Source organism: Gobius niger (assembly GCF_951799975.1).
Source record: "Gobius niger genome assembly, chromosome: 5".
Lineage (NCBI taxonomy): Eukaryota > Metazoa > Chordata > Actinopteri > Gobiiformes > Gobiidae > Gobius > Gobius niger.
In genome coordinates, this window is record NC_136856.1 from 11,824,722 (window position 1) to 11,851,995 (window position 27,274).

The 27,274-nt window shown below is 41.3% G+C and overlaps 1 protein-coding gene across 3 annotated transcripts in view; it reads right to left on the reverse strand.

Annotated features, from left to right (window-relative positions):
• Positions 1-27,274, reverse strand: part of gria1a (glutamate receptor, ionotropic, AMPA 1a) — a 104,591-nt gene that overhangs the window by 43,395 nt on the left and 33,922 nt on the right. For all 3 annotated transcript variants that reach the window (XM_079556191.1, XM_079556193.1, XM_079556192.1), the window contains exons 5-9: positions 18,835-18,888; positions 12,007-12,165; positions 9,954-10,121; positions 8,136-8,240; positions 6,713-6,820 (exon numbers count right to left, since the gene is read on the reverse strand). In XM_079556191.1, the coding sequence (XP_079412317.1) occupies positions 6,713-6,820; positions 8,136-8,240; positions 9,954-10,121; positions 12,007-12,165; positions 18,835-18,888 (594 nt within the window). The remainder of the gene's footprint in view (positions 1-6,712; positions 6,821-8,135; positions 8,241-9,953; positions 10,122-12,006; positions 12,166-18,834; positions 18,889-27,274) is intronic.

Genomic DNA, 27,274 nt, shown 5'->3' on the forward strand with positions numbered 1-27,274 from the left:
CCGGATCTGTGTGCCTGTACAGAGGAATAGCAGCCCACATGAAACCCGGTGTCCGAACTGCAAAGTAGTGAGTTAAGTTTTCTGACAAGTGTAGGGACTTCAAGCTTTTGAATAAGATTGCAATTGACAATTTGGAACAGAAACATATCATCAACATATATATCAACATATAACCAGAGAGCAGTGAACAGAATTGCCCATTGGGATGAATAAACTTGTTTTGATTTGACATATGAAATTAATTAGGTTAAGAAAAAGTTAAAATTAAAGATTCATTTTTCACAAGTTTAATAGTCAACAGTCATTATATACTCACTACTGCCACCTCAGGTCTTCCGTGTAACTGATGGTTCTATATTAAACTCTTGCCGAACCTGAGTCGGACCCGAATTAACACTTTTTTGAGTGACAGGCAGGATTTTACAGGCAGTTGTGGTGAATATTGGTCTGGGCTCATTCTACACATTAGGACATGGCTGGAACATGTAGGGCAGGGGTGGCGAACACGCGGCTCTCGAGCCGCATGCGGCTCTTGGCCAATCAGAGTGCGGCTCTTTGCATGACTGGATAATACAATGCTGCTCTTTACAAGAGTATTGGTACATATTTCACATAAACAGTCTTTAAGAATCTTGACCAGAAATCCAACCATAGTCCTACAGACCCTGTTTCCTTCTCTACACACATGAATGAGAGCCCGTATCACCCTCGTTTTCGAGGCGGCGTGAAAAGGAGCCCGTGCAGCCTCACTCAAAGCAGGATGTAGGTTAAACAACAGGCAGGCAGATCGTGGCACTGGGATCAGCTTCTATGCTTTTCAGATTTCTGATCAGCCTATTCTTTATTTGATGAAATTTGGCCTCATATTCACAGAAAAAGATCAAAATTAGGAAATGGAAAAAAGCGGAGCTCTTATGAAGCAAATGATGCGAAGCGCGACATCGCGTGTCGCGGAAATACGCAAAGTCATGACTTTTCTTTCACATGTGACAGTAACTGTAACAAATGGACCAAGCTGCAGGCAATGAGCGCACGGGCCAGGGGCGAATCAGAGGAGGGGGCTCAGTGGGCAGGGCCCCCCACATACAAACACACCCCAGCATTAAAAAAAATAAAAAATCTAGTTCTGTCCCAGTCAGAACAGAACAAAATGTCAGTTTATTTAATATATATTTATTTCAATCTTGGTTAGGAGTAAAACCAATACATCTAATACAATTATTGAAAAAAGGCCATGCATAAAGTAATAGTTTATTGTGATTAAATATAACAGTCACATTATATTTAATCACAATAAAGTACCACCCCTGGATCTCGCAAATGGTCGGTGCCTTTGTGGCTCTTCACAGGATCAAGGTTGAAAATTTCGGCTCTTGGTCTCTGACTAGTTAGCCACCCCTGATGTAGGGGGAGGAAAATACTTTTTACGTTTTAAGTATTTTAAGTCCCTTCAAATCATGGAGGGTGTTGTTGCTCTAATTATGATTGAGTCATGACTGGTCCATAATCAAGTCCTGACTGGATCGCTCCTAGCCTGATAAACCACACCCACCTTCTTTCTGCACGAAAGAAAGTGGGTCTGGCCACGCACGGTAAACAAGTTGTTGATTGGCGGCTGAAGCCTAGCCGAACCAATCACGACCGTCACAGAGAAATGAGAAGGTTACGTCACTCGCTGCACCTCTATGTTTTTAGTTCAATTAACGTTAACATTAGCCAAAACTAATCATGGATGAAGTACTCGAGGATTTTGCCTCGCGTTCTCCGCGTGAGTTTATATTCACTTCGTATTGTTTTAATTGGACTACAGCTATCGTCACGTTCGCTAATCGCTAATTGGTTTATTTCACTGACAATCTGTGCGCGTTAGGCCCGCCCGTTCAAACTGCTCCAATTGCTCCGTGACCAGACTAATTCCCTGCATGGAATGGACAGGGAAGAGTATGGCAGAGCCAGGCAAGGTCACTCCCCTCCTTCTGGGCTACCTGGAAGCTACCACCCAACAGGAGCATCACAGTAGCTTAAAAAGCCTCTTTACAGCTTAAAATCATATCAAAATATGTGATTTGTTTCCTCCAAGAGGGTTTAGGGCCCACAATGTTGTGCTATAACACATTACATAGTAGTAAATGTGTTAGGTACAATATATCAAGGTAGTGTAAAATAAAGTATCTAAGTAGCTAATAATTTTTTTGGTGATTATTGCTCATTTGCTCAATAAGTCTATAAAATAATTCCACAAGCTTTCGTAATTTATGAGAAACCTGGTGTTGACATGTTCAGTACCTCTTCCACCTCTGCTGGGACCACCTTTCCAACGAAAAAATAGAGTCTAGTCTCTTGAATTGTTCCGACTGGCCTCTGCTATTCCCACCGGTTGTTATGAAGCCGTGTCCGGCTGAGACTGCACAAAGCTACATGGACCCAGCCCCCTCCATATTTCATCCGACTCTAACGACAGGGCTTTCCTCCTGGTGCCACAGTTATCTGACTTCCATTGCTCTTTATGCTTGAGGTGAAGGTAATCATTGTTACACATGAAAACTCGGGGGCTAGTGCTCGCGCAACAGCACCCGAGGGAGACAGTGCAGTGAAAGGTTGGATCTGACGGATATTCACAGACACACACTATCGGCAATGGCTAAAGCTACACACGCACAGACGGCTACACCAATGTGTTCAATAAGACAAGCTGAAGGTCTGCCAGGACAAGTCTCATTGACCGAGAACAGCTCCGAGGGGATCTGCCTGTCAGTCGGCCATGTTGAATACAAAACACACATGGACGGCCAAAAGATAACTGTCAAAAAATGCATTGAAATGAAATGAAACATGTCCAAGTGGTTTCCCAGTATTTTTCTAAGGCAAAGTGGGCCACATGAGATTTCTGAACTAGTACAGCACATGGCCCTGAGTACCGCCAGAAGAAGCCCCACAAGTCCTAGACCACTGCCCTAAGCCAATCCTGACATTATCAATCCCTATTCAGACTCGGCTTTGAGATCTGGAAGAAACAATTGCTGCTGTATGTATTTTGTGCTTCTCACTTGTTGTCGTGCTCTGTCAAAGCCTCTCTTTACCCATGCATGAGCTTGCTTACTGATTTGTGAAGATCACATTTGGCCGTCTGTCTGTGTATGTTATAGTGTAATTTAGAAGCAGAATATTTTACAGCTACTGGGCACGTCTCCAATTTGGCTTCCCATAGCAGCTCTAGTTTAGTAATTGTCTTCTGAAAGTGGCAGCCCTCGCATCAACGTAATGCTTCTACCTTGTAAAGTACTCATCTAATGAACTGCTAATGCCATGAATAATGTATATGAGGATCCATACACTTTGAACTTGTGCCATTATGGCCCATTATGATGGTGCTTTTTTATCTGGCAAATTATCACTGAGAAACTTGTATTAGTGACTTAATATGAATCTATGTAAAACGATGCAAATTCTAAGTCATTGTTGGTTATTTTCTAACTTCTATGTTTGAAAAGTATTCAACTAGACTTTTGAGGGCAGATGCCAACTTTATCTCTCTGTTATTGTCAAGAAGATAACTATCCTCTCAACTTAAATCCTGCGGTTCACCTTGCTTCCTAAACATATGCACACTGTGGATAAAAAATGATGGAGGGAGGAATCTCGCAGGCTTATAATTGTTCACACCTTATCTCTTTTCTTGGGTTCACCGACGGAAGACCAATTTATCTTGTTGGAAAAGGGGACACTGATAGGAGATATGTCAAATAGAGTTATTTTAGGCACGTTCTCCTGAGAAGGTGGATCTAACAAGTTCAAATAAGGGTTCAGCAATAAGTGTAACAGTATTAAAATGAACATGTTTGCACTATTTTAGATTTGTAATTGTAGTTATAAGTACACATCTCATGACTGTGGTGCTAAGTACAAGTTTTTAAAACTATGTGAATCCATCTGACATCAACAACAAAAAGAAAGGATGTATTTACAAAGTCCACCATCAATTATTTCTGTATGCAAACTAGAACTTCCTTCAGTACCATAACCCTAGTTGTATTGCTAGACGTGCTAATACTATAATTGCTACCATTTGTCCTTTGCTTTCGCCCAGTTTTGGACAAAAGACAAACAAACAAAATGTCTATATCCCTGAGTTAGAAACATTACGTGCATTGAGCAAAAGCACGGGCACCTGTTCAGTTACAAAATCAAATGGTTTGTAAAAAAGCATCGACACAAAGCTTCTTTTCTCCACTTAATTTCTATACAGCTTGTTCCTTTATACATTTCAATTGGTGCTCCAGAACCCAGGCCATAAAGCCCATCAAAATGGCCGTACAGTCACACACCTTAGAGCCTGTGCCGGTCTATTTTTTTCTTTCATTCTCAATAGCTTCCCGGGAGCTTTTATCAGGTGAGAGGATAATTTCAACTTCAGAGGATCATCCAGTCGAGTCCTTTGAACCCATTAACCCTCAAAGTGGATCCCCGCCACACTCTCGCACTTAAAGACTGGCCTCCTGGACCACCATCTCGCCGCTGAATGCATAAGATGGAACAGCCTGTTATTTTCTTACACATTTCAGGCATATGCAATATAGCCTCATCTCAGACAAGTCCATAAAAATTACATTGCAGCACTGAGACCCATAGATAAAAGACATTCCCACTTGAAAAAGCCACGCCAAGCTTCAGGCACTTTTGGAAAAGCAGTATCTTTTATTACATTTTCGAGATGATAGTGCAAGACGCTAAGAACATGTTGTACGTGGCGGGGGAAAGCGCCTTCCCCCATATTACCTTTTATATATTCTGTGTGGGATTTTGAAGCATAAACGCAGTCTTTGAAGAATGACAGGCGAGCATGGAGAGCAGGTGAGATGACCCTTAAATGCCCCATTTTCAAAGTGGAACACTGGAGTGAAGCCAGTAGGCCCTTTTTCTTTATGTAGGTCAAAGCACTTAACCAACTATTCACCTGCAGACGGTCTGTTATCAGTATAGCAGACGACTATACAATGCCTATGACTGGAAAAAGAAAACAATATTGTGCAAGGTTAAAGAGTGGTTAGTTCCTCTATGAAATAGTGTAATATCTTCTACCGAGGAAATATCCTCTCTCGATTCAGGGAAGTAGGTATCAACTAGCCTGGCACGAGCCAGACTCATCCTCCATGTTAAGAGATACATGGGGAAACAGTCTGGAATTGTGCGATTTTGATTTCGCTGACTCCGGCAAAACCAGCCAATCATAGCACGGGAGTTAACGGTGCATCATCTTCCGCGCTAGGATTTCCCATCAAACACCAGTGCTCCTTCGTGCCGTAACCAAAACAGTGAAGATGGCGGCCGCGACACAACAAACAATCATGGCGGAGTGCCAATCATGTGCTTGATTCGCTCTCGTTCAAACGGCGATCGTTAGCCCCGCCTCCAGTCTTGATTTGGAAATTGTGTCTTATTACCACAATTCCAGACTGTCTGCTATATGTTTTTATAAATACATAAATAAAGTCAGTCTGGCTTCATGCCAGGCTCGGTATCAAGTTATCGAGACTCGGGTTGCAACTAACGATTATTTTGGTAATCGATTAATCTACCGATTATTTTCACGATTAATCAATTAATCGCTTGGCTGTGAATTGTGTATGAAAATTGTATCTTTTCTTTTTTTTTTTATCACATAAAGCTAAAGTGGCGCCACTTTAGGACATGTTGATGGAATAAACTTAAAGTGAATGTTTGTAGGAGGCTCTTTCTGCTTTCAATTCTGCTTTCTGATTGGATGAGACACAGACAGATATTTATGACAAAACAAAGTAGGTTTCCATCTAAAATGCTCTATTTAAGTCTGTGTTTACTAGAAAACGATTAATCGATTACTAAAATAGTTGTCAACTATGTCAATAATCGATTAGTTGTTGATTAATCGATTAGTTGTTTCAGCCCTTATCGGGACCCACCTTCTACAGATCACTACAAGCACACAAAGATCTGTTGAAACTGACAATGAAAAACTATTAAAACAATTTACTAAGTTACTACTAAAGCAACTACTATGGATGAACTCAACAAATTTGGGGTTTGGGGTACAATACAATGGGGATTCCCAAATACCCGTTATTTGTATAGTACCTACTAGCCGTACTTACTAGAATAGAGCACTCATTAAACTTATAGAAGGTTAGCACGCTGGCATACTTTTAATAATCTGGCTGGAGTAACATAAAAAAAAAAAAAGGAAAATGAGGCAGATAATCATAGTTGTTTATGTGCTCTTAGATGTAGGCCATATCCATATTTGTATATGACAAAATTGCAAGAGGCAATATAACATATGGTGGATTAGCCAATGCTCTTTCAAAGAAATGTAAACAAAACATTATGCACTTAAACAGCTCATACAGTATGAGCTGTATGTATAAACTCAGAGAGCTCTTGATGTTTCTGATAGGGCCTAATCAGTTTTGTAAGTCAGACAAGTTTCCGAGGCAAACACAGCACTTCCAAAATCAAATCATTGTCATTCCGAGTGCGCGGCCGGATGGAGAGAAAGTTTGCCAAATAGAGTTAGAGAGGGAAAAGGAGGTGACAGACACAATCACAGATATCCACAGACCTCACCGAGCCTGAACCCTTAGGAACTCTATCACAGGAGAAAATGAAAAATGTTACCCAGCTCTGCCTCCCATTGTTCCCCATTCTTCAATCTCAATATGTTTACACCTGCACTCACCAGGATCGTGGTGACAATGTAGGTCCGGTTCTGTAGGCCGTAAGTTTCATTGCCGCGCAAAAAGCTAGCGGTGGTGACGTACTTCTCGTCTTCGTTCCAGTAGCCGACCTTAAAAGTGAAGCACATACCACAAAATCCTCACATTGGCATATTTAAAACTGTTATTGTTTCAAGTGTTTCATGAACTGACACTACTAACTAATGACGTAACGAATACCTTATGGATGAAAAAAAACAACAACATGTAACCTAACTAGAGATGCACCGATCCAACTTTTTTGCTACAGATACCGATTCTGGGGTTGGAGTATCTGCTGATATCCGATATTTACCGATACCAAGAGAAACTTTCTCAGAGTGAAAGGTTTTATTGACTCTTCTCCATTGTAATGTCAATAAAGTAATATTTTATTGTCATGTTACAGATCAATGATCAATTATATCTATCGATAAACTCTTGGATAAACATTTAACAAGGATTACTTTTCTACACTAAATATCCTTGGGTATATGACAGGCTTTAGGTTACATTAATATAAACAACACACATTAAGTGATCTGATCATTACAAATATATGAGATCAGTTATTACTTTACTAAAATACACACTCTTGGCTTCAGCAAAAGTTATTTTATGTTATTTGACCACTTTAGGTATTTCCATAATAGTTTCTGACCCAGTCTTGATGAGTTTTCATTAGAACTAGCATAATCCCACTAGCTTTAGCATGCTATTGCTAACCACAGAGTTTTGCGCGGTGGTCAAAAACACATTTACAAAGGTTAAACTTACTAAGCGGTTGGATTCATCAGGTTCTTCGCGTAACAATGACATACAGCATGTCCATATTCACTCACACTGCGTTTTTAAGGCGTTTAGAGCGCAAACTGGTATGGGTTCAGTATCAGATACTTGTTGCCGATACTCGATATTGTATTTTTTTCCAGTATCGGCTCCGATATCCAATACCAGTATCGGATCGGTGCAGACCTCATATGCTGGTCCTCACTCCCCACAAGTGCTCTATTTCTTTCGTTCTTCATCCCACTTTTGATCGATACACACCACAGCAGAGAGGATACGCCCCATGCAGTAGTTTTTGGAAATGCTATCACCCAGCTGTCAGCCATCAACAACTGGACCACTGTTGGAACATTCCTACGCTTGTCCATTTTTCCCGCTTGTAACTTTACAGATCAAAATGTTCACATGCTTATACTATCTTAGCCTACAGCTGATACAGTATGTGAAGTGAATGTAGACTAACCTGTGATATTTGCTTCAGTATCCGTAATAAAAGGCTAGATATATTAAAGTTCACTCAGCTGTTGTAACATGTGAATTTCTTCAGTGTGACCTCAATAAACTCTAATCTTATATTAGATACTTGTACGTTCATGTGTAATTTGTTACTCAATTCACCTTTTTAGGCCCAGACGGCGCCAGCTCCATGACACTGACTGTATAGTTGGTTCGCTGTCCCTTCTCGTTGAACTGAATGTGCCCAGTCAGCCCGTCTATTCGAACCTGTAATGGGAGTCAAACAACTCGAATGAATGGGAGACCTCCGGGTAAATAACGTCTGTCAAAGAAAACATGAAGCTTGTAATATCCAGGCCATTTTCCTCCTTGTCTGCGCGCTGGCAGGCAGGATTTGCATGCCATTGCATACACGAGCTGCATGTTAAGTAAAGCCCGTGAGTGTTTAGATAGCGAGAATCGGCAGTCCCAGAGGAGGTGAGTGGCAGACGCGGGTGCATGTGTACAGTGCAGCGTGTTTGTCTTGGCCCTGTGATGGAGTTAATTGAGCGCACAGTGCTTCAATCTCCAGTCTATCTCCAGGCAGATGGTGAGCCTGACTCGGAGCAGGCCCCGCAGCAGACAGCACTGACATGCACACACACACACACATGCAATTATAGGTAATGTGGCTGTAAAACCGTAATTTCACTCACACCTCTTTTTAAATCAGTTTGGGACAATCAAGTAGGATGTAGAACAATTGCCTGTGTGTTGCAGATCCTTGCTTTTTGATTTTAATCTTTATTTTCATGTAACTGTACAATGCTATTTTCTGCCATTGTCTTTATTTGTATTGTGGTGAGTCTTAGGTATGATCCGAAGCTTGACAACTACAGATACTGTATAACCAATTAATGTTGTTGCACAAAACACAAAGTGCCAAATTACTTCAATACATGGATGAATCAGCCTCATAAGATACAAATCTGGGAAATTATGAACAATTGTTTTGACATCCTTCAGTGTCAAAGGTGCAACTTGAAAGTGGTAGCGGGCAAACCAGCAGACCTTCTCCCTGAGGGGAATTTCATGTGCACACACAACAAACCATTGCACAAACAATAATACTGGATAAAGAAAGTTAAGTGCAGCAAAAGTGTTTCCGCTGCAGTTTGTTGAGGAGGCCAGTGACTGCGGGGATAACTTTTTTTGTTGTCTTTTTGCCCTGCCCCTGCTTGACAGAAGAAAAATAGGAGCCCCTCCATCAGCAACTCTCGAGCAGCACCACTGTTGCTCTTACCTTAAGCTATAACAAATAAGCTGAAGACATCGGTGGACAATTTCTTTGTTGTGCTGGACAAGTAGACACTGAAAAATCGTGCTATAGAAGTTTGCCAGTGTCTGCACAGATGTTATCAATCACCACAAATCCTACTTTAAAGATAACTTTAAATGGAACTGATTGAGATCAAGGGTGCTTTTAATTCAAAATGAGCTTCACCAAATTCATAAACAGGAACACATTATTTTGATTTGTTTTTAATTAATGTTCCCAGATAAAAATGGCACAAAACATCGCTCCCAGCCCCCAAACCATAGCCACTTCTCATCTGAAAGTCACTTCCCCTCAAATACCCCTCGTTTCATGTTTTCGCTTTTGTTTCTTTGTTTTGTTTTTTGCCTGAATGACTGTGTCCGTTTGTGCCCGCGAGAAGTCCGGCCGGCGCGGAGTCTTCGAATATTACATTTCTAAACTCAATTGCCGTTGTCATAACGCATGACCGTCACTGGCGAGCGTTATCGCCCGTAGCGTTTGTTTACTAGCCACTGTGTCACATCTGATACTGCGGCGCTCTCCTACGACTTAATGTGAACTTTACACGACACAATAAGACCTCATTTGTGCAGCCGGGCCCATCTCAGGAGCGGTTAGCTGACGTGCCACTCATGCATTGGCGGGTTGCGTTTACTCTATATGTGTTCAGTGTGTGCACCAACCTGCTGCAGGGCTCTCTGGATGTCTATGCCTTGGCCCCAGGGAGCCGGCGGGTTGGCCAGACACTCTCCGGCGTTACCCCGTCTGGAGATGTCTATCCTCTGCTTCCTCAAGTTTTGAAAAGCCGTAGCCATAACCTTCACCCCGTCGTATGTCAGAGCGCCAGTGTACTGCGAAAGACAAGGCACATAATAAAAAAGAATCAATGCTACAACTTTCAACTTGGCCTCACTTTAAGAAGTCAAGCGTATTTGAACAATTTCCAAATGGGCTGTTAAAACCATCGGGTTCATTTCAATGTTAGCTTGTTACCCTGAGAACACATGCTCTGGGTACAAAATCAGTCCACGGGTGATTTACTTTAAATTTGTCATGTAGAAATACGATCTGGGACAACTTTGAGAAGGTCTTGTCTCTAAATCAAGTTTTGCCTTTGTCCTAAGTCAAAAACAGTGTACAGGTCACAGAAGAAGTTTCTTTCTTTTTCGCTTGCAAGTATTAAAGATTGAAACAATGCCCAGACAGATTATATTATATATCAATTAAACAGTTATAAATAATGTATGAATGCTATATGGATATGTGATGATGATGATCCTATAATGAAAAATAACAGTAATGCTGACATGGTAAGATGTACTGGGTATAGGAAGTGAAACATTATACACTTGTTATAGCGTGTAGCATATTTTGTATGTAACCTCCCCCGCCTTAACCGAGCACATTGTCTCCATGTTCACCTTTACCCAAATCTAAAAGATTCTTGAGTGGAGAGTTCACAGCCTATGTGCCAATATGCCTCATCTGTAAGCTAAGACTGCATTGTTAGCGTAGTGTTACTTTTTTGTTGAATTTTTGTAAAAATGTTTAGTTTTTGTTCCGTTTTGCCTCGTTTCCATTGCTATTTTGGTGCTTATTTTCAAGAATCTTTTAGAAGAAGCCAAACAGGAGAAAATGTGCTTGGTTCAGGTGGGAGTTACGCGGTTAATGTACCTCTTAAGTTTGGCTTTTTCTAAAAGATTCTTGAAAACAAGCACCAAAATAGCAAGGGAAATGAGGCAAAACGGAATAAAAACTTGGCAAAAAAGGAACAAAAATGCAAGAAAAAAGTGACAAAATTCAACAAAAACGTGACACTACGGTAACAATGCCACTTTTAAGCCACTTTATTGTTATATTACTATAAGACACCAAGGACTAAACTCAGTGATTGTAGCAACCACATTATATAAATGTGTGAATATGGGATGGGAGTGTATCTTCTTCCCACTCCTTTTCGAGCCAAATTGCTACCCTAACCCTTTTTCAAAGATATTTAAAGATTTTGGACATATTCAGCCTGTACCTTGGTCTCAGTATTTGTTCTTGTACACTGTATATTTATGTTTGTATGGCTCAAAATATTCAATTCAATTCAATAACAAAAACATATTTGAAATCTAAATTCCTTCATGTACAGTACATCACATTCAAATGAATGTCCATATTTGAACTTGGGACCAGCCATTTACAATCAGCAACCAATTATAAACCTAAATTGCATCGAAAAGGGGAACATATTCTTTTCCTTACATCTTACATGCCACATTTTTTCTTGATTTTGATATGTGAAGCTTAAAGGGGCTAGATGCAAGTTCGCCATTTTATACTCACTACTGCCACCTCAGGTCATACATGTAACTGCACCTTCTATATTAAGCTTGTGCATGACGGCAATTCGGACCTGAGGTAACACCCTTTTGAGTGACAGTGCAGGGTTTTAGAGGCAGTTGTGGTGAACAGATCTGGGCTCATTCTACACATTAGGACATGGCTGGAACATGTAGGTGGAGGAAAATACATAATTTTAACATTTTTAAACTCCGTATAGTCCCTTTAAACATATGCTGCCACTCCTTTACTATGTTGGCTTTAGTACATCAGGAGAAGCTCTTCTGGGGCTGGCAGTTTCTCCCTTTTTGGTAAAACCAGCCTGAACTAGCCCTGAGTCGGTTTGGTCTTGCCTATCATCTACTTGACAATAACAATATTCCGGGACAATTTAGGAATCCATACTTTGAGTACAGTTTTGGACATTTTCGAATCCTTGATGTCGAACTCCATCCACTGCTGGACGACGCGGCTGACATCGGGCTCGGAGTTGTTCACAAGCTGGAAGCCCGTGATGTTCGCTCCGCCTTTCCTCAGGTCTGTCAGGTCGATGTCCAGAAAACCCTGGAAAAGAAGAGATGGATACAGATTAGGGGGAACAGAATGTTAATAAATAGAAACATGTAACCTCAATGTAAGGCTTCAGGCTTTTCAACGTAAATCTGTCAGAGGTAGTTCTTGGCTGGCGTCGCATTAAAATGTAACAAAAAGCTCAGAGTAAAAGTCTATTTTTCTAAGCCCGTTGCAAACTCCCTCAGTGCCGGTTATCTATATTGTACCTTCTGCGCTACAGAGCGAGGGGTTAATTGCATAATGAAAAAGCCCATTCTTTGTATTCACTTAGAGGGGGTTATCCCATTGTACAGACCTCACCCCCATCTTTCCTCTGGGACAACTTGGAGGGGGAAAAAAAAGTAAAATAGAAAACCTCATTTCACGGCGAGCAAGAAGTCCAAAGCTAATCTGTGCTAGACGGAGCCCTCGCAGGCTACTCTTAACAATGGGAAGGATCAAAAACCTTATGGTCCGCGATGAACAGGGGAGCCCTCCAGGCGCCGAGCGGGAAGTGATTTGCCGTAATGGTGTCTTTCTACTTGTTATTTTTTCCCTGAAGTCTTATGTGTGGGAGAAGAAGACAGATTTTTGGGTGAAAGGCAGAGGAGTGGGTGCAGCCTGTCGGAACAGCGTCTACAGACAAGTGGGAGTAGAGACTGAGCAGCACGCGGCGAAAGGGACGATTTGTCTGAGATTTGTCTAAAAAGGCACGGATTTGAATGATGAGAAAGAGAAGTGATCCCGTGGCATCTTTACTCAAGCGTGTGTCACTGTAGCTCTTTTTTTTAGAGATTGAAATAATTGGCTTCAAGATACACAGGCCTGTTCAAGTCCCGCTTCTGCTCCTTCAATCAATTTAGTTCATGTGAGACCGCAGACATAATTGGCAAAAAGATGCATTTCTTCATATGTTTTGTTTATTTCTTTGGCTCCACGCGAACAGTCAAAGCGAAGGCACTCGAGAGGTTTGCGGTTTTCCAAAGAGGTCTTTAATTATTGCCTCTTACAGGAGCTGGTGTTAATTGGTCATTACGGGAAGATGTGTGGTACAGATGAGCAGGTCGCGGCCTCCCTGTGAAGAGTTAACATGGTGGATTTCATTTCACTGCCCCATAACAAGCAAGTGTTTAGTGATTCCTAATAAGCACATGCTCTAGGAATATTCGATATTGAGTAGGTCTTTATGGGGAATATTCGCACAAAGACAAGTTCACTTTTATGCTAACTTCCTGTACTCTGCACTTCCGGTATTCAACATAGACACAAACCTGTCAGAACAGTCATCAGGATACTCTGCTTGATTGCTGTATATATGATAAGTGGTGCAAAATACAAAAGAAATGTGGAATATCATGGTTGTGCTTCTGTGACTACCACTAGGCAACATTATGTACATGAAAAATATCGTGTCTATAATTGACAAGTTACATTTACACAGTTGGACATGAAGAATGTGGATAATAGACTGAACACCATAATAACCACCACTTGCAACCTCACTGTACAAGTATGTTATTGCACTTGCACCAAGGGCTGCTTAATAAAGCATTATAGTTATCGTCACCACAATATTACGAGACGCTGTATCCATATTGCAGGAAACCACAATACTATCACAAAGTCACTGATGTCTTCCATCTGACTGATATTTGCACATGTCTTTACACAACTGAAAACAAAAACACGAAGGGTATATTACAAAATCTTTGCTCATGTGCTCGAGTAGTATGCTACGCGAAAAAGCAAAGTAGTCACTAACACAGATCTCACACATATTTTTAGAAAGTAGAAGGTCTTGGCTTTCAAATTAAGTATCACACTGGCATATTGGCTGCACGCTCTCCAGTCAATACACTTTGAGATTTGAATGTAAATAATTGTTGACCCTAACCCAAACCCTAAGGTGGCATTTTTAGCCTCATATTAGCCTACGTTTAAATGTAGAGCAAATTTAATAGAATGCATATAATGGATCGCTTGGGTCTGCAATATGACGTCACATCAACAATTATAATATTTTTTTCTTAAGTTCCTTCCCTTTGCAGATCTCAGCAACTAATCATAAACCCTGATTGCATAACACTGACCAATGAGTCGAACTTTCCTGTGAACGTCCAATCTGGAGGGAAGGGGGAGGGAATTTGATTGTTTAATGTAATTCTCTCTCTCCTAATCGCACAATCTTACAGACTATCACTTTAATGGGACCTACGCATGTGTTGAAATGGTTTATTCAAATATTGCAATATGATGAATTGTTTTGGCAATTTTCAAGCCAGCAAATGAATATAACATTTTTTGTTCTCATATTGTGGAGCCAAACCTGTAACCAGCCCCATCACTATGACTAGATCAACAAGGGGTAAAGTGTCCAGTTAACCATGACAGTGTTTCCATGTGGATATCAAAGTGGCCATCCTCCGGTTAATAAACGAATGCTTAACCCATCAGTGCAGTGTATTACAATTGTACGAGTGTTGCAACATTCAACCATGTGAAAAACTGCAGGCGAATCTTGTCATTTCTCTCTATTGTCCGTATATGTCTAATGCACCAGTTGCTGCAGCTGCCCATGTCCCTCAGCTCCACGGATTCAGTGTCTTTTTCTGCTTCATGTATGAGCTAATGCAGTGCACTGAGCTGGAGAGGTTACTATAGAAACTGGCCCTATGCTTACGAGGGAGGGAGGGAGGGAGGGGGGGAGGGAGGGATGGAGAGCATCAGGATGAGAGGGGCATTTCCAACACAAAGCACAGTAAATTAGAAAAACTATATGGAAAGGTGCGGGGACACAGAAAAAGTCATCTTTCGGAGCGAGACATTTAATCGTCCCATTATGAACCGCAGTCACTTTGCGTATCAGCTGTTATTAACGTCAAAGCTTTATCGTTTAAAATTAAATCTAGCAAACCGGCCAGACAAGAGAGATTGAGCTAATCTAAAACCCCGCTGGAGAGACAGCGTTTGGGGCTACAAGCTGCATATTAATATCGTTATTACTACAGCCCATGTTGATGTCAATTTTCTCTTCATTTGGGTAGGTTTAGTGAGTCTGAACCGAGCTGAGGGGCATTTGAGCATGGTGAATAAAAATGGCTGCCAACAAAAGAGATGTAATGGGTAAAACATCTGTTATTCACTAATTTCAAATATGCTCTCAGTAAAATTATGTGCATATTTTACAGAAAAGCTATTACGATACAGCAATGGGTGTTGTGTGGGCTGTAGCTTGTCGTTGCGCAGAGTGATCTGCAATTTTAGACTGCATTCAAGTTTAAACAGAGATAATTTCATTTATGCTTTAAAGCAGTACTAAGCAACTCTTGCCCCTAGAGGCCTTAAGCACCACTGCAGGTGTCGTAGCATGTTGTGTTTTTTTACTCATTAATTGTCTGTGAGATTAAATATTACACTGACAAAAAAGACAGAGGGAGAGAGGGATTTTGAACGTCCAATTACACAATGGAAATTATTTTTTTTCACTCAAACTTAACTGTAAATACTGCTAAAGTGGTGCTAGCTCACAGTTAGCTTTGCCGTTAGCCTGTTAGCTTCTTCTTCGTGATTCCATTAGTGTGTATTGGTGCTCTGGGTCAGAGCAGGGAAAGCTGCAATTGTGAGACAGAATAGAGACTAGACATTGTTTGGGCGGCACGGTAGCACAGCGGTTAGTGCTCTCGCTTCACAGCTAGAAGGTCCGGGTTCGATTCCCACCTGCACAGGGTGTGGAGTTTGCATGTTCTCCCTGTGTCTGCATAGGTTTCCTCCGGGCACTCCTGTTTCCCCTAACACTAAAAACATGCACAATAGGCCAGGATGAATGATGTGTGTAATGAATGGTGGTGGTCAGAGGGTCCGTTGGCGCAGACGTGTGTAGTCGCGAAAGCGCTTCTGACAGTCTCCCCCAGGGGAAACTGAAGCTACAAACATAGCTTTCCACCACCGAGTATGGAGTGAATGTACAACTGTCTCATGTAAAGCGCTTTGTGACTATATGTCTGTGAAAGGCGCTATATAAATAAAGATCATCTTCTTCTTCTTTGTTTACACTCAGCTAAGACTTGACGTTGTCCATTTTTGTCCTGACGATATCTAGATGTAGGTCTCATGGTACTTTAAAGGTCACATATTTTACTTGGTGTGAAAGGTTTGAGAAACAAGTTGACTCTATGCCGTGTTTCCCAATCTAAGGTACAGGCGTACAAAAGCACTCAGCAGAAATTAACAATCATTTCAAGTAACGAAAAGCATACCATTTGAATATGTATCTGTTTGTTTTCAATTCTATGACATTTTGCCCTAGGATTTTGATTTAAAAAAAAAAAAAAAAATGGGAAATGGAAAAATGGAAAGCATAACAACAATAATAATCTGTATACCAAACTAATGTTTTGGTTATACACACTTTCTAGATGAGTTGTTCTTTTCTCAGTTTATGAATTCTTTTTTTAGATTATTGCTCCATCCAACTCAATTTCAAGACGAGAAAATAAAACATTATACAGAAATGATGTAAAGAGACAGAAATGCTCACCTGTCCAACATCAAAGAAAAAACTACTCTCAGTTTAAAAATTAATGAATTCATTGAAGACGGGCCGATAATGCAACAACAACGAGTGTGAAGATCAAGCACTAAACAGCACTGAGAACATTCTGACAGCTAAAAAACAATTATGCATGATTATTTTGAACTCTTTAATGCTGTCAGCTCCATTCACAAATATCATCCACAGCCCACACAGCGGTTTTCAGCACTCATGGCCTTTCAGTCTCTAAATTTAACTGTGCTTTGATGCACACTTTTGATCCAGCCCTGCCCTGTGCCCCTTTGAGCCCTGTGCATGAACCGGGGCAACGCCATAAAAGACATGAATAGGTTTATTACTGTCCATTAAACTTGAAATGGCTGAAAATACGCTGCGGTAAAAAGCAGGTGTAACTCGGCACTTTCACTCACTGTACTTAAATGTGTCATAGAATAATAGATTTGTAATAAAGTTTTAATTAAATTTTGACTTTACTGTATGATTTTGAAATTCCTTACAATACTGCTTTATTCTGACATAATGTTGACAGTGTAGTAATAGTAGAGGCTGTAAAAACGTGAATATTATATTTTTTTTATTTCATAAAACATACCAAATGAAATTAAGAGAACATTTAGAAGAACATATTGATGATACTGATGACAAAATTCTAACACATTATTAAGATAATTGAGCTTAAAGCTGCCCTCGTCTATACATTATTATTATACAAACATTTTTTTGTCAGTAGGTGGGGTTGTGAACCCTGCTTTTTAATTTTTTTAGCCCAAAAGCTTCTTGAAAAATAGCGTCAAAATAGCGACAAGAACAAGGATGAAAACCAAATAGCAAAGTGAAAAAAAAAAGTGACAACGAAGCAACAAAACTACTTTTACATGTGGGTATAGCTGAACTGGAACTGAGGATGACACAGCACAACCAGGAGGCGACAGGTACGTAGAAGACCGGGAAATTGATGCAAAATTGAATTAAAGCTCCCGCACACCGTCTCACTCTTTTTGACATTTATTACTGCAACGTTTCGGTCAAAGGACCTTCATCAGGCTTGAAACTCATAAGTCATAAAGCTTAACTCTGTCTGTGTTAGCCACTAACTGTTGCTGTGTCTGCTGCTTCAAACATTTGCGATCCCTGCAAGCAAGTGTTTGTGTTGACATGGTGTGAGGGCGGAGGAGATGTCTCTCGTCTGCTTCTGCGGGTCAAAGTAAACTCGCTGTTTCGAAGGTGGCTCATCTAGCAATGCAATATGGGAATGCACCCATTCCAGGCCGGCAAAATGAAATAGCTGAGGACGGCTTTCATGGAACAGGCCACCCTTTTTACACACTGAGATATGTTCTTACCTGTGCTTAGACGAGTTGATGCGTACCTGTCTGGTCTTTGTGTGTGCCCTCAGTCACGCAAAACGACCAAAGATGTTGTTAGCATTTGGCCTCTCCCAACATATTCCTATAGCTCCAAACGGGGGTGAAGTCGGAAGCTACCACGCTCGTCAACGGGCACACACAAAGACCAGACAGGTACGTATCAACTCGTCTAAGCTCAGGTAAGAACAAATCACAGTATGGAAGAACTGTGTGCCCTCAGTCACGCAAAACGACCAAAGATGTTGTTAGAAATTGGCCTCTCCCAACATATTCCTATAGCTCCAAACGGGGTGAAGCTAGAAGCGACCAAGCTTTTCCACGGGCACTCTCAACGACTAGACAGGTCCATATCAACTCGTATAAGCTTAGGTAAGAACACATCACAGAATGGAAATACAGTGGCCTGTTCCTTTAACCTTAGGAGCAGGACCACACCACACATGCCCTTTCAGGTCTGTCCTATGAATACTTCCCGGTCCCTCTCCTCAGCGGTTGTCATTCAGGTTTTTATTTTTTATCTGTGGGAGGGTGAAAGCCAGAAAGTTTCAGCATTTGCCTTGGATCAACCTCTTTCCTTGCTCAATCAGGAATATTTCACTCTATTTTGAAGTGAAGTTTGCATTCTTTGCTTTGGTTCTAGAGTAGAAAGCTGCATAAGACCCTCTTCACGTTGCCACATCTGCTGGCTAAAACCAGTGTAAAACAAACATATAAAAACACACATACACTTCATTTAAGCAAGCTCCATCTTGTGCGTCTTACCAGGTTAGCCAGGATGTAGTGGTAGCTCTTTGCATTCTTGCCTTGTTCAACGATCTGCAAAGACAAGGACAGAAAGGAGACAGAAATCAGCATCTCTCATCAGCAGCAGAAGGTTGCCCCATTTTTTTAATAGTGTGTGTGTGTGTGCGTGTGTGTGTGTGGGTGTGTGTGTGTGTGTGTGTGTGTGTGTGTGTGTGTGTGTGTGTGTCTTTGTGTGTTCTACTGTTGTTTACAAGTCTGCTCTGGCAATGTCACATCCCAATTGTGCTCTTTGTACAGTGAGCAGCACTTGACCTTGTTCAGGACAGACACAACGCGCGGCGGCGAGAAATTAAAGCGCGTTGAATATGAAATGAAAAAGATCCACACACTGATAGGTTTTATCTGTTGGGAAAGTGTACCCTTCATCTATCTCTGTCGTCCTTCTCAAACTATGGGATAATAGGTCGGCCTTTAACACTGAGGGCCAGTTTGAGTGCGCCACTATAAGCCCGCGGGTGGAGAGCCTTATTCAAAGAGCAGCAAACACAAGCAGCATCGATCAGAGCTTTGCTTGCTTTTGGAAATGTGGATATTTTTACATTGGATTGAGATTTTGTATGACGTGCAGTCTGACCTGAGAGCATACACCATCAATTATGAAGGACTAATGACTAATTATAGCCTCATTAAACCATAAGAAAGTGAGAGCATGGACCGGAAGTCCCCAGCTCTATTGGACTCGACAATGAAATGCCTCTCTTTAACTCATTACTGAACGCAGGCTTGTCATTCTACCTCCAAGTGTTTGTCTACACATGCGAAACATCATTTATTTTTCCTTTAGCCATTTTTATTTCTCTTTTCTCTCTCTAGAGCTGGCTCCAATAATTGCTAGCATGAACGTGCTTCAATAGCACTGGGGACGCCACAAACCCTCAGTCCATTGCTTTTGATGAGGTATTCTTGAGAGTTGAACCTATAGAACATTTTGTCCTATAAAGGCTTGAACTTGAAGCTGAAACTTGACCAGTGATTTCCACCCAGGGGTCCCCAAACTGGAGGGAGGGAGGACACACAAATAAGAGAGCATCATACAAAAAAGGGAATAATTATACAAGATAGCAATAATTGTTAGAGGATAAAATCACTATATATCATACTGGGTCATGCTGTACGGTCATACTATATCTCTGTCGTAGCCTTGACTGTGGTGCTCTGGCGCCTGCCCTCAGCCACTGACTGTTTTGCTTGCATATCAGTATGACGCTCAACAGAGGGTATCTATCCCCCTTCTGTGGAAGCATAGGCAGATTTGAATGGTAGGACTAGTGCAATGTCTCGAGTTCATGTCTCCTGGTCCAGCACCGATGGTAAATAAACTTCTCCTGCATAAGAAATCCAGACTGCTGCCCATTCTTCACATGGAAAATAATATTTGGACAATTTGAATAATTTGCCAACCAGTTTGTATTTACTGGAGTAGTTTCTTGTGATGAAATGACTTTTCTTTTTACAGAACAGAGCATTTTGTTATCTTGGAAATGGATGTATGGACTCACTAAACTTGAAAGCTCTGACATTATACAGTAACATGCAAGTACAAATCTTGTGAATAATGTCCATAAGAGGGCTATACTGTATGGGACGCAAAACAATAGTGGCACGTCTTTGTTTATCGTAGCCATTGGGAAAGTAGTTCAAACCCTTGTTGAAATGTCATGTAGTCGGTCTATGGCCTGCTCGAGTCTGTACCAAAAATCCGTGCTGCAATCCATGGGCATAAAAAAAAACAGGCACAGCTTTGACTTACAGCACACTGCTTCTTATAAGACCTGACATTTAGATGGAACAAAATCACCTATAGCTCGTGGCAACTGCCTGCCTTCCCCAAAATAGCACTTTGTGTACTATTACATCAAAAGCCTGTCACCACAGCGTACACGCAAGTTCCCTCCAGTGCCAGAGGCGGAAAGTATATTTGTAGTAATATGAGTTAATGCTGACTCATCTATAAATAACTGCACTACTGTAATTCACTAGTATACGTGCGCGATGCTCCACCCACGTCTCATCTAACTAGTAGGTTTAATAACGTATTGTCATTGCACGGCCTCAGTGGACCGTGACTGCCCTTTGTGTAAACTGGGGGCAAATGAAACTACTTGTTTGTGCGTGGGTCTGTCTAATGACGCCGCAGGTCATGACAGAAGGTGGCATTTGTTATTAATGGTGACCCCTGTGTAACGCGCAGCCCCCCAGACCTGCCCTGGGCAAGGAAAACTAGAGGGAAAGAGGAGGACAAACACACAAACACGCAGCATACAAGAGCTGGAACAAAAGAACACAATGTGCACTAATTATTAGGATAGAGATGCAGTAAAACGCAATGTGTGGGACATCTTTGGACAATTCAATTCAAACCAAACTTAGGACTTCTCTTTTTTTTGCCATCCAGTTCTCAACCAAACTAGCAGAAAACCAAGGCTAATCCAGAGCTAAAGTTGACAAATCAAGACAATAAGGAAAGCAATAAAATGTGCGATGGATTGTGCATTTGAACCACGCACTGGAGGGAAAACAGAGGCTCTGCCAAATGGAAACGGAGAAAGAGCGGCTTTTTAATTATGCATGTAGATTTGAGAAGTCACTCAGAGTTCAGCCCCAGGAGAAGCAGGTCATTTTTCCCCCCCCTCCTCTTCCCGCCGTCTCCTTCTGTGTCGCTAAATGCTCTCCGTGGGGCACTACGACATCAGCTACATCAACTCCATCCGCATGCGACGTGTATGAGCCAGCACCCCCGGGACACTGCCGCGGCCTGTGACATTATCCAGTGAGGATCTGTAGTGTAAAAGATGAATGAGAGCGCGCACAGTAAACACAGTTTAATGTAAGTATATCAGAGGTGTATAATCAATCACTGCATAAAGAGCAAATGGAAGCTGGGCCGAGAGAAAGACTTTCAGAAAAATATAACAAGTAAGGTTGAAATAGACACAAAGGATCGCTAAACAAGAAGTTAACCAATGCTAAATCAGGGCTTAGCCAGGTCTAAACTGGCTCTTGCGTAAATGTGATGCAAACCTGATTCATTAAGCATGCAGCATAAGGTCCTCGCCGAAATTAAACCACAAAAAACTATGATGTAATTAAGCATATTTTGAAGAATCAAGGTGTAAATTAGAGTAGACAAAGCACAAACCAAACATAAACAAACACCTCATCATAGGGCTGGGCGATAAATCGAATTAATTCATGCTAATAAAAACAGACGATTTGGGAAATGGCTAAATCGTAAAATTGAGTCCACCGTCCATCCAACATGAGGCCAATTTAGCAGCGTTTTAGACGCTACGTAGCTAAATGACACCAGCGGAGAAGCAGCGACTTTCTGACGATCTCTGCTGCTTCACAAAGGCCGCAGGTTGTGTTTTAAGAGGACGCGGTGGAGTTTTCTTCCCCTAAAACAGAGTTTCCCACTTTCCTCCGGTCTGCTCCCGTGCCTTTCTCTCACTCTGCTCTGAGCGAACCATTTAACTCCGCCCCTTTCCCTTGAGTCTCCATGGAGATGGCTGTCAATCACAGCAGAGGCATGAAGACGATAAAACTAAAACACTTTTGAAAACTCCATGGCTTATTAAGAGGTTTTACTTTTGAGAGCAGACAAGGAATATCTAAAACAGAAACAACCATTTTTAAATAAAGGGTTATGTTATCTTAATGGGCCTAATTGTAGCTACATTATGAAATCTTAATGAGCAGGACTCAAAGATCAGGAGACTTTTTAAAGTTTATTTCAAATAAAATCGATTAAAATCGCAATTGTCCAAACTGAGTAAAAAGAGGTTCTATTTTTTGGCCATATCGGCCAGCCCGACCTCCTCATAAATACTGTGTCTAGCCTATACTACAACTGACAGATTAGCGGTTCAAACCAGGACAGCTGCAAGTCTAAAAACAGGGACTGCAATGTTCAGAACTGATCTTTAACACACTGTTTTAAAAAGGAACAATCAAGACTAGGTATGTCAAATCGGAACAGAATATATTTCTGAGGGACGGAGTAAGAATGAAACTAGGCTTATGTTTTTGTTAATAAGTCACGAAGCAACAGTGCACAGGTAACTATTTTAAAACCTATGTTACCAGGGGCACTATTACACATCCTACTTCTATGCAGGCGGCGTACATGAGCCAGTCAGCCTCAGGAAAGTGACATTATCTGCACACATCTGTGTACTGTAAAGATGAATGATTTGAGCGGAGGAGGGCGAGCTGAAAGGCCAGCAGAGGTGTTTGTTTGGCCCAGCGCAGGAGTGTGGGCAGAGGGCTGTAGCAGACAGACTGTGGGGGTGATGGATGGGGGGGCTGTCCCGACCGGAGAACTTCTCAGCCGCGGGTGGAGTAAAAAATAAGGCGAGAGCTGATGCAATAACCTTAACTGTAGACAACAAGCCATCAATAATGTTTGAGGCACAACACTCACAAGTGGACGCTGATAGTGCGACATGCAGTTTCTTTTTATAAACACGATTATAATAAGACAAGAGAATCGTAAATCAAACAAGTGACATCTACAAAGGAATAGTCCAAATACAGTTATTTTTGTCATGAATTGGACCTAAACCATGTCTAGAAAATGAACCAAATATGGAATTTATCAAACTGTCCATGGATATTGTTTGCACATACTACAATTTTTTGCCATCAAAAACATCTAACAAATTCATGTGAAGAATTGATTTGTGCTGGACAGATAAACAACCCTGTCGACCAAAGTGTCATACACAATGCAAAGTACTTTTATTTATTTATTTTTGTTCATTATGGTTGGGACACTGCATGTTAATGAACACACATGGGTCTCATGCATGTCAACATGTTCGACTGTAGCCTTGGGCTAATTTGCATCTGTTGTCCCCCAGGCGCACTCTTAAACACACTCTCATTCATATTGTACAGGTTTTTAGTAGTAGGGGAAACCCCAGTACCTGGGGGAAACCTACGCAGACACGTGGAGAACATGCAAACTCCACACAGAAGAGGATTTAAAAAAACTGGGCTGAAATCAGTTTTAACCTGGACTAAGCAAAATGAAGACAGCATGTACAGTAAATAAATCCATAAAATAACTACTTCTGCCACAGCTGTTAGTTTAGTGAATAATGTAAAATCACAAGTGATATTTAGTCTGGGGACCACCAACTCATTTTCTTGTAAGAGAGGTGTGGTTTACGATTGTCCATATCCATTTATTGGGTGCTACATGTCGATCATATGTGTCTGCACGTAGCTATAGTCAATCGAATCAATTGTATCCGATGATGTATGACGTACCCGCTGTAAACTTTCGAGCTAAAGCCATGGTCCCCAGACTGTTGTGCAATTTGAAATGATTCGAGTGCACATAGCAGTCTGTCGTTAGCCAGGCTAGCTGCCATGTGCATAGAATGCTGCTTCAATCTCAGTGTTGTGAGTTCAAGTCCCGACTCTTACTCTGACAACATGCTGGACGTCACTCCCTGCTCTTCACCCTCTTTCACCCTGAACTGCCCGATCCAACAAAGCATACAGGCCAAAAGTCCTTTAACTAATTGAAAAAAATGTTAATAAAAAATAGGACTACTTTTGGACAAAGGCTGGTCTAAGCCAAACCAAGACAATTCCCACTAATAATGAAAGGCTTTTTCATGTAAAACCATGTCTTAACTTAATCTTATAAACCAAGGTTCGTCTTGTTCTTTTAAGTCCACTGCTCAGACTCCGGGGCTGCTTGTGTTCAAGCCTCTCCATGGCCGAGCACGAAAGTAAATCTCTTATATGTTTGTGCCATTTGAACTATCTCGGGCTCTGAAAACCTCTGGGAGTCATCTCCTGCTGATTCCCAGAGTCATGGTTTCAGTTTTATGAAGCTAAAATCTGGAGACAGGCCTCAACTCTGACAATGTTCAAGGCTGTTTTATTTAGCTGTGCATATGACAACAGAAATAATTTTGTCAGCACTATTTGCTTTTAATTTAATTATATAATGATGCTTTATGTTTTTTTTGTATTGTTTTTTTTATGTGCCTTTTATGTGTAATTTTATTTATAGGAGAACAACAAGCATATACACAACGAGGATTAAAAATGTACTAAACAAGCGCTAACTCAAAATTAAGCCATGACTTCTTAATGTCATTTGGCTCTCACAAAGTCCACATAAAGTCAAGTATGACAAAACAAATGAATCATAAATCACACATATTACATTTACAAAAGTAATCCTCAGGTGTTTGTGCACTAGGCATAAATTGAACTCATTGACAATGACAAAAATTTCAAAGCTGGAATCCTTGTGGTTTCTCCGACATTGCAACACTGGGTAATTTTTTGATGCTGTCACAGAATAATTGCAGGCCCCAAATGCCAATATTATTGCGTTATTAATCTTCCTTGTCCTTGATGCTCCAGACTGAACAACCAGCCACCAGCCCCCACTGTCTGTTTACTGCTTATTGGGCTTGTCTTCTTTGCCTTGTGACAATAAATATGTGCTAGAGCTTTAAAGTTACTTAACGAATAAATAGAGCCCCACTTTTTTATTTATATATAGTTAAGATGTTTACATTTTTTTTAGTTTTCTTTTGTCATTTGGATTAAGGAGGGACAGGCAGATAACTCGAGCAAGTGTGAATGACTAAAAAACAAGGCATTTTTTTGATGACTGGACCTTTAAAGTGATATTTCAGAATTTTTGACATAGAGCCTCATTTCCTAGTTATCCAGAGTGTTGTTTATTTCTGGAGATTTTTGTTGTTGTTTTTTGTTCATGCAGTCCTTATATTTGAAGAGTTTAGTGTTGCTACGCTAGTGCTAGGCTAGCGCATGTCTATGGTAACTAGTAGCCTGCATTAAAAACAGTCTGACCCACGCACAGTGCACCTGAGGCAAATCTCTTATAACACCAGACTGCCGATATAAATGTCTGTATTTGCTGTTTTTTTCAAGTTGGATTCCTTTCCCAAGAGCACCCATACTTACTTTTTGTAATACATTTTTGAAATATAACCATTTTGCATTTAAAGAACTTAATCTACGCAGCGGCGGAGTGATCTGCTCGGTTACCGGATCTACAGTAGTTTGTTTACCTGCGGCCGGCACCCCATGATTTTGAAGAGGGTTTTAATGCAGGCTACTAGTTACCATAGACATGCACTAGCCAAGCACTAGCCTAGCACCACTAAACTCTTCAATTATAAGGTCTGCATGAATAAAATAACAATAATAATAATAAAAGAAATCAGCAACACTCTGGATAACCAGAAAATTAGACCCTATGTCAAAAATCCTGAAATATCCCATTAAGGCTGAAATGTGTGTCAAAAATATTGTCTTTGTATACTTATCAAAATCACATGAAGGGGGCAGGGGAGCCATGGCAACTAACTGCCAGTGAATGATTTGTTTTCTATTTACCGCACCTCAAGCCTAATGTCCGCAGAAGAGGCTCTGATTGGGCCAATTTAATAAAATGTACATAGAACATATACAAACAAGTCTGCATCTACATTGAAGTTTTAGGGTCTGGGGTTGCTGCAGTTGGTTTGGCAAAACTCAAAGAATGCGATCAGCTGACAACCTGTACATCCAGATTTCTTCTTCCCTGATGGCACGGGCGTGTTCCAAGATGACAATGCCTGGATTCATCAGGCTCACATTGTGAAAGAGCAGGTCAGGTAGCACGAGACATCATTTCCAGATGGATTGGCCACCACAGAGTCCAGATCTTCACCCCATTGAGAATCTTTGGGTGTGCTTGAGAAGGCTTTGCGCAGTGGTCACACTCCCCCATCATCAATACAGGATCTTGGTGAACAATTAAAGTAACACAAGATCTTTGGACATTGCAGAAAGTAAAGACACAGTAATGATGTAATTAAAGCTAAAGGTTTGAGTGTGTGGCCGGTTTTCTGTGGCGACATTATTTTTTGGTCAGGCAGTGTATATTGGTTTGATTGTACGTATGGCAGCTCTGAAGGAAAACTCCAATAGACAGGACATGGTATTTAGAGACACACATACACACACTGGCATATTGGTTAGCGCTAAAGCCTCCATCCATCCATTTTCTTCCGCTTTATCCGGGGCCGGGTCGCGGCGGCAGCAGTCTCAGCAGACCAAACTTCCCGGTCCACACACACTTCCTCCAGCTGTTCTGGGGGGACCCCGCGGCGACACCAGGCCAGCTCGGAGACATAGTCCCACCACTGTGTCCTGGGTCTTCTATGAGGCCTTGTCCCACTAGGACATGCCTGGAAAAGGGCATCTGTTCCGGATGCCTCCTGGTCTGCGGGAGGCGACCAGGAGGCATCCGGAACAGATGCCCTAGCCACCTCAGCTGGCTCCTTTTCCACATCACAGTCTCTGGGCCAGATCTTGTGGCGGCGCACGGGGCGGCGCAGGCTCTTGGCGAATTATT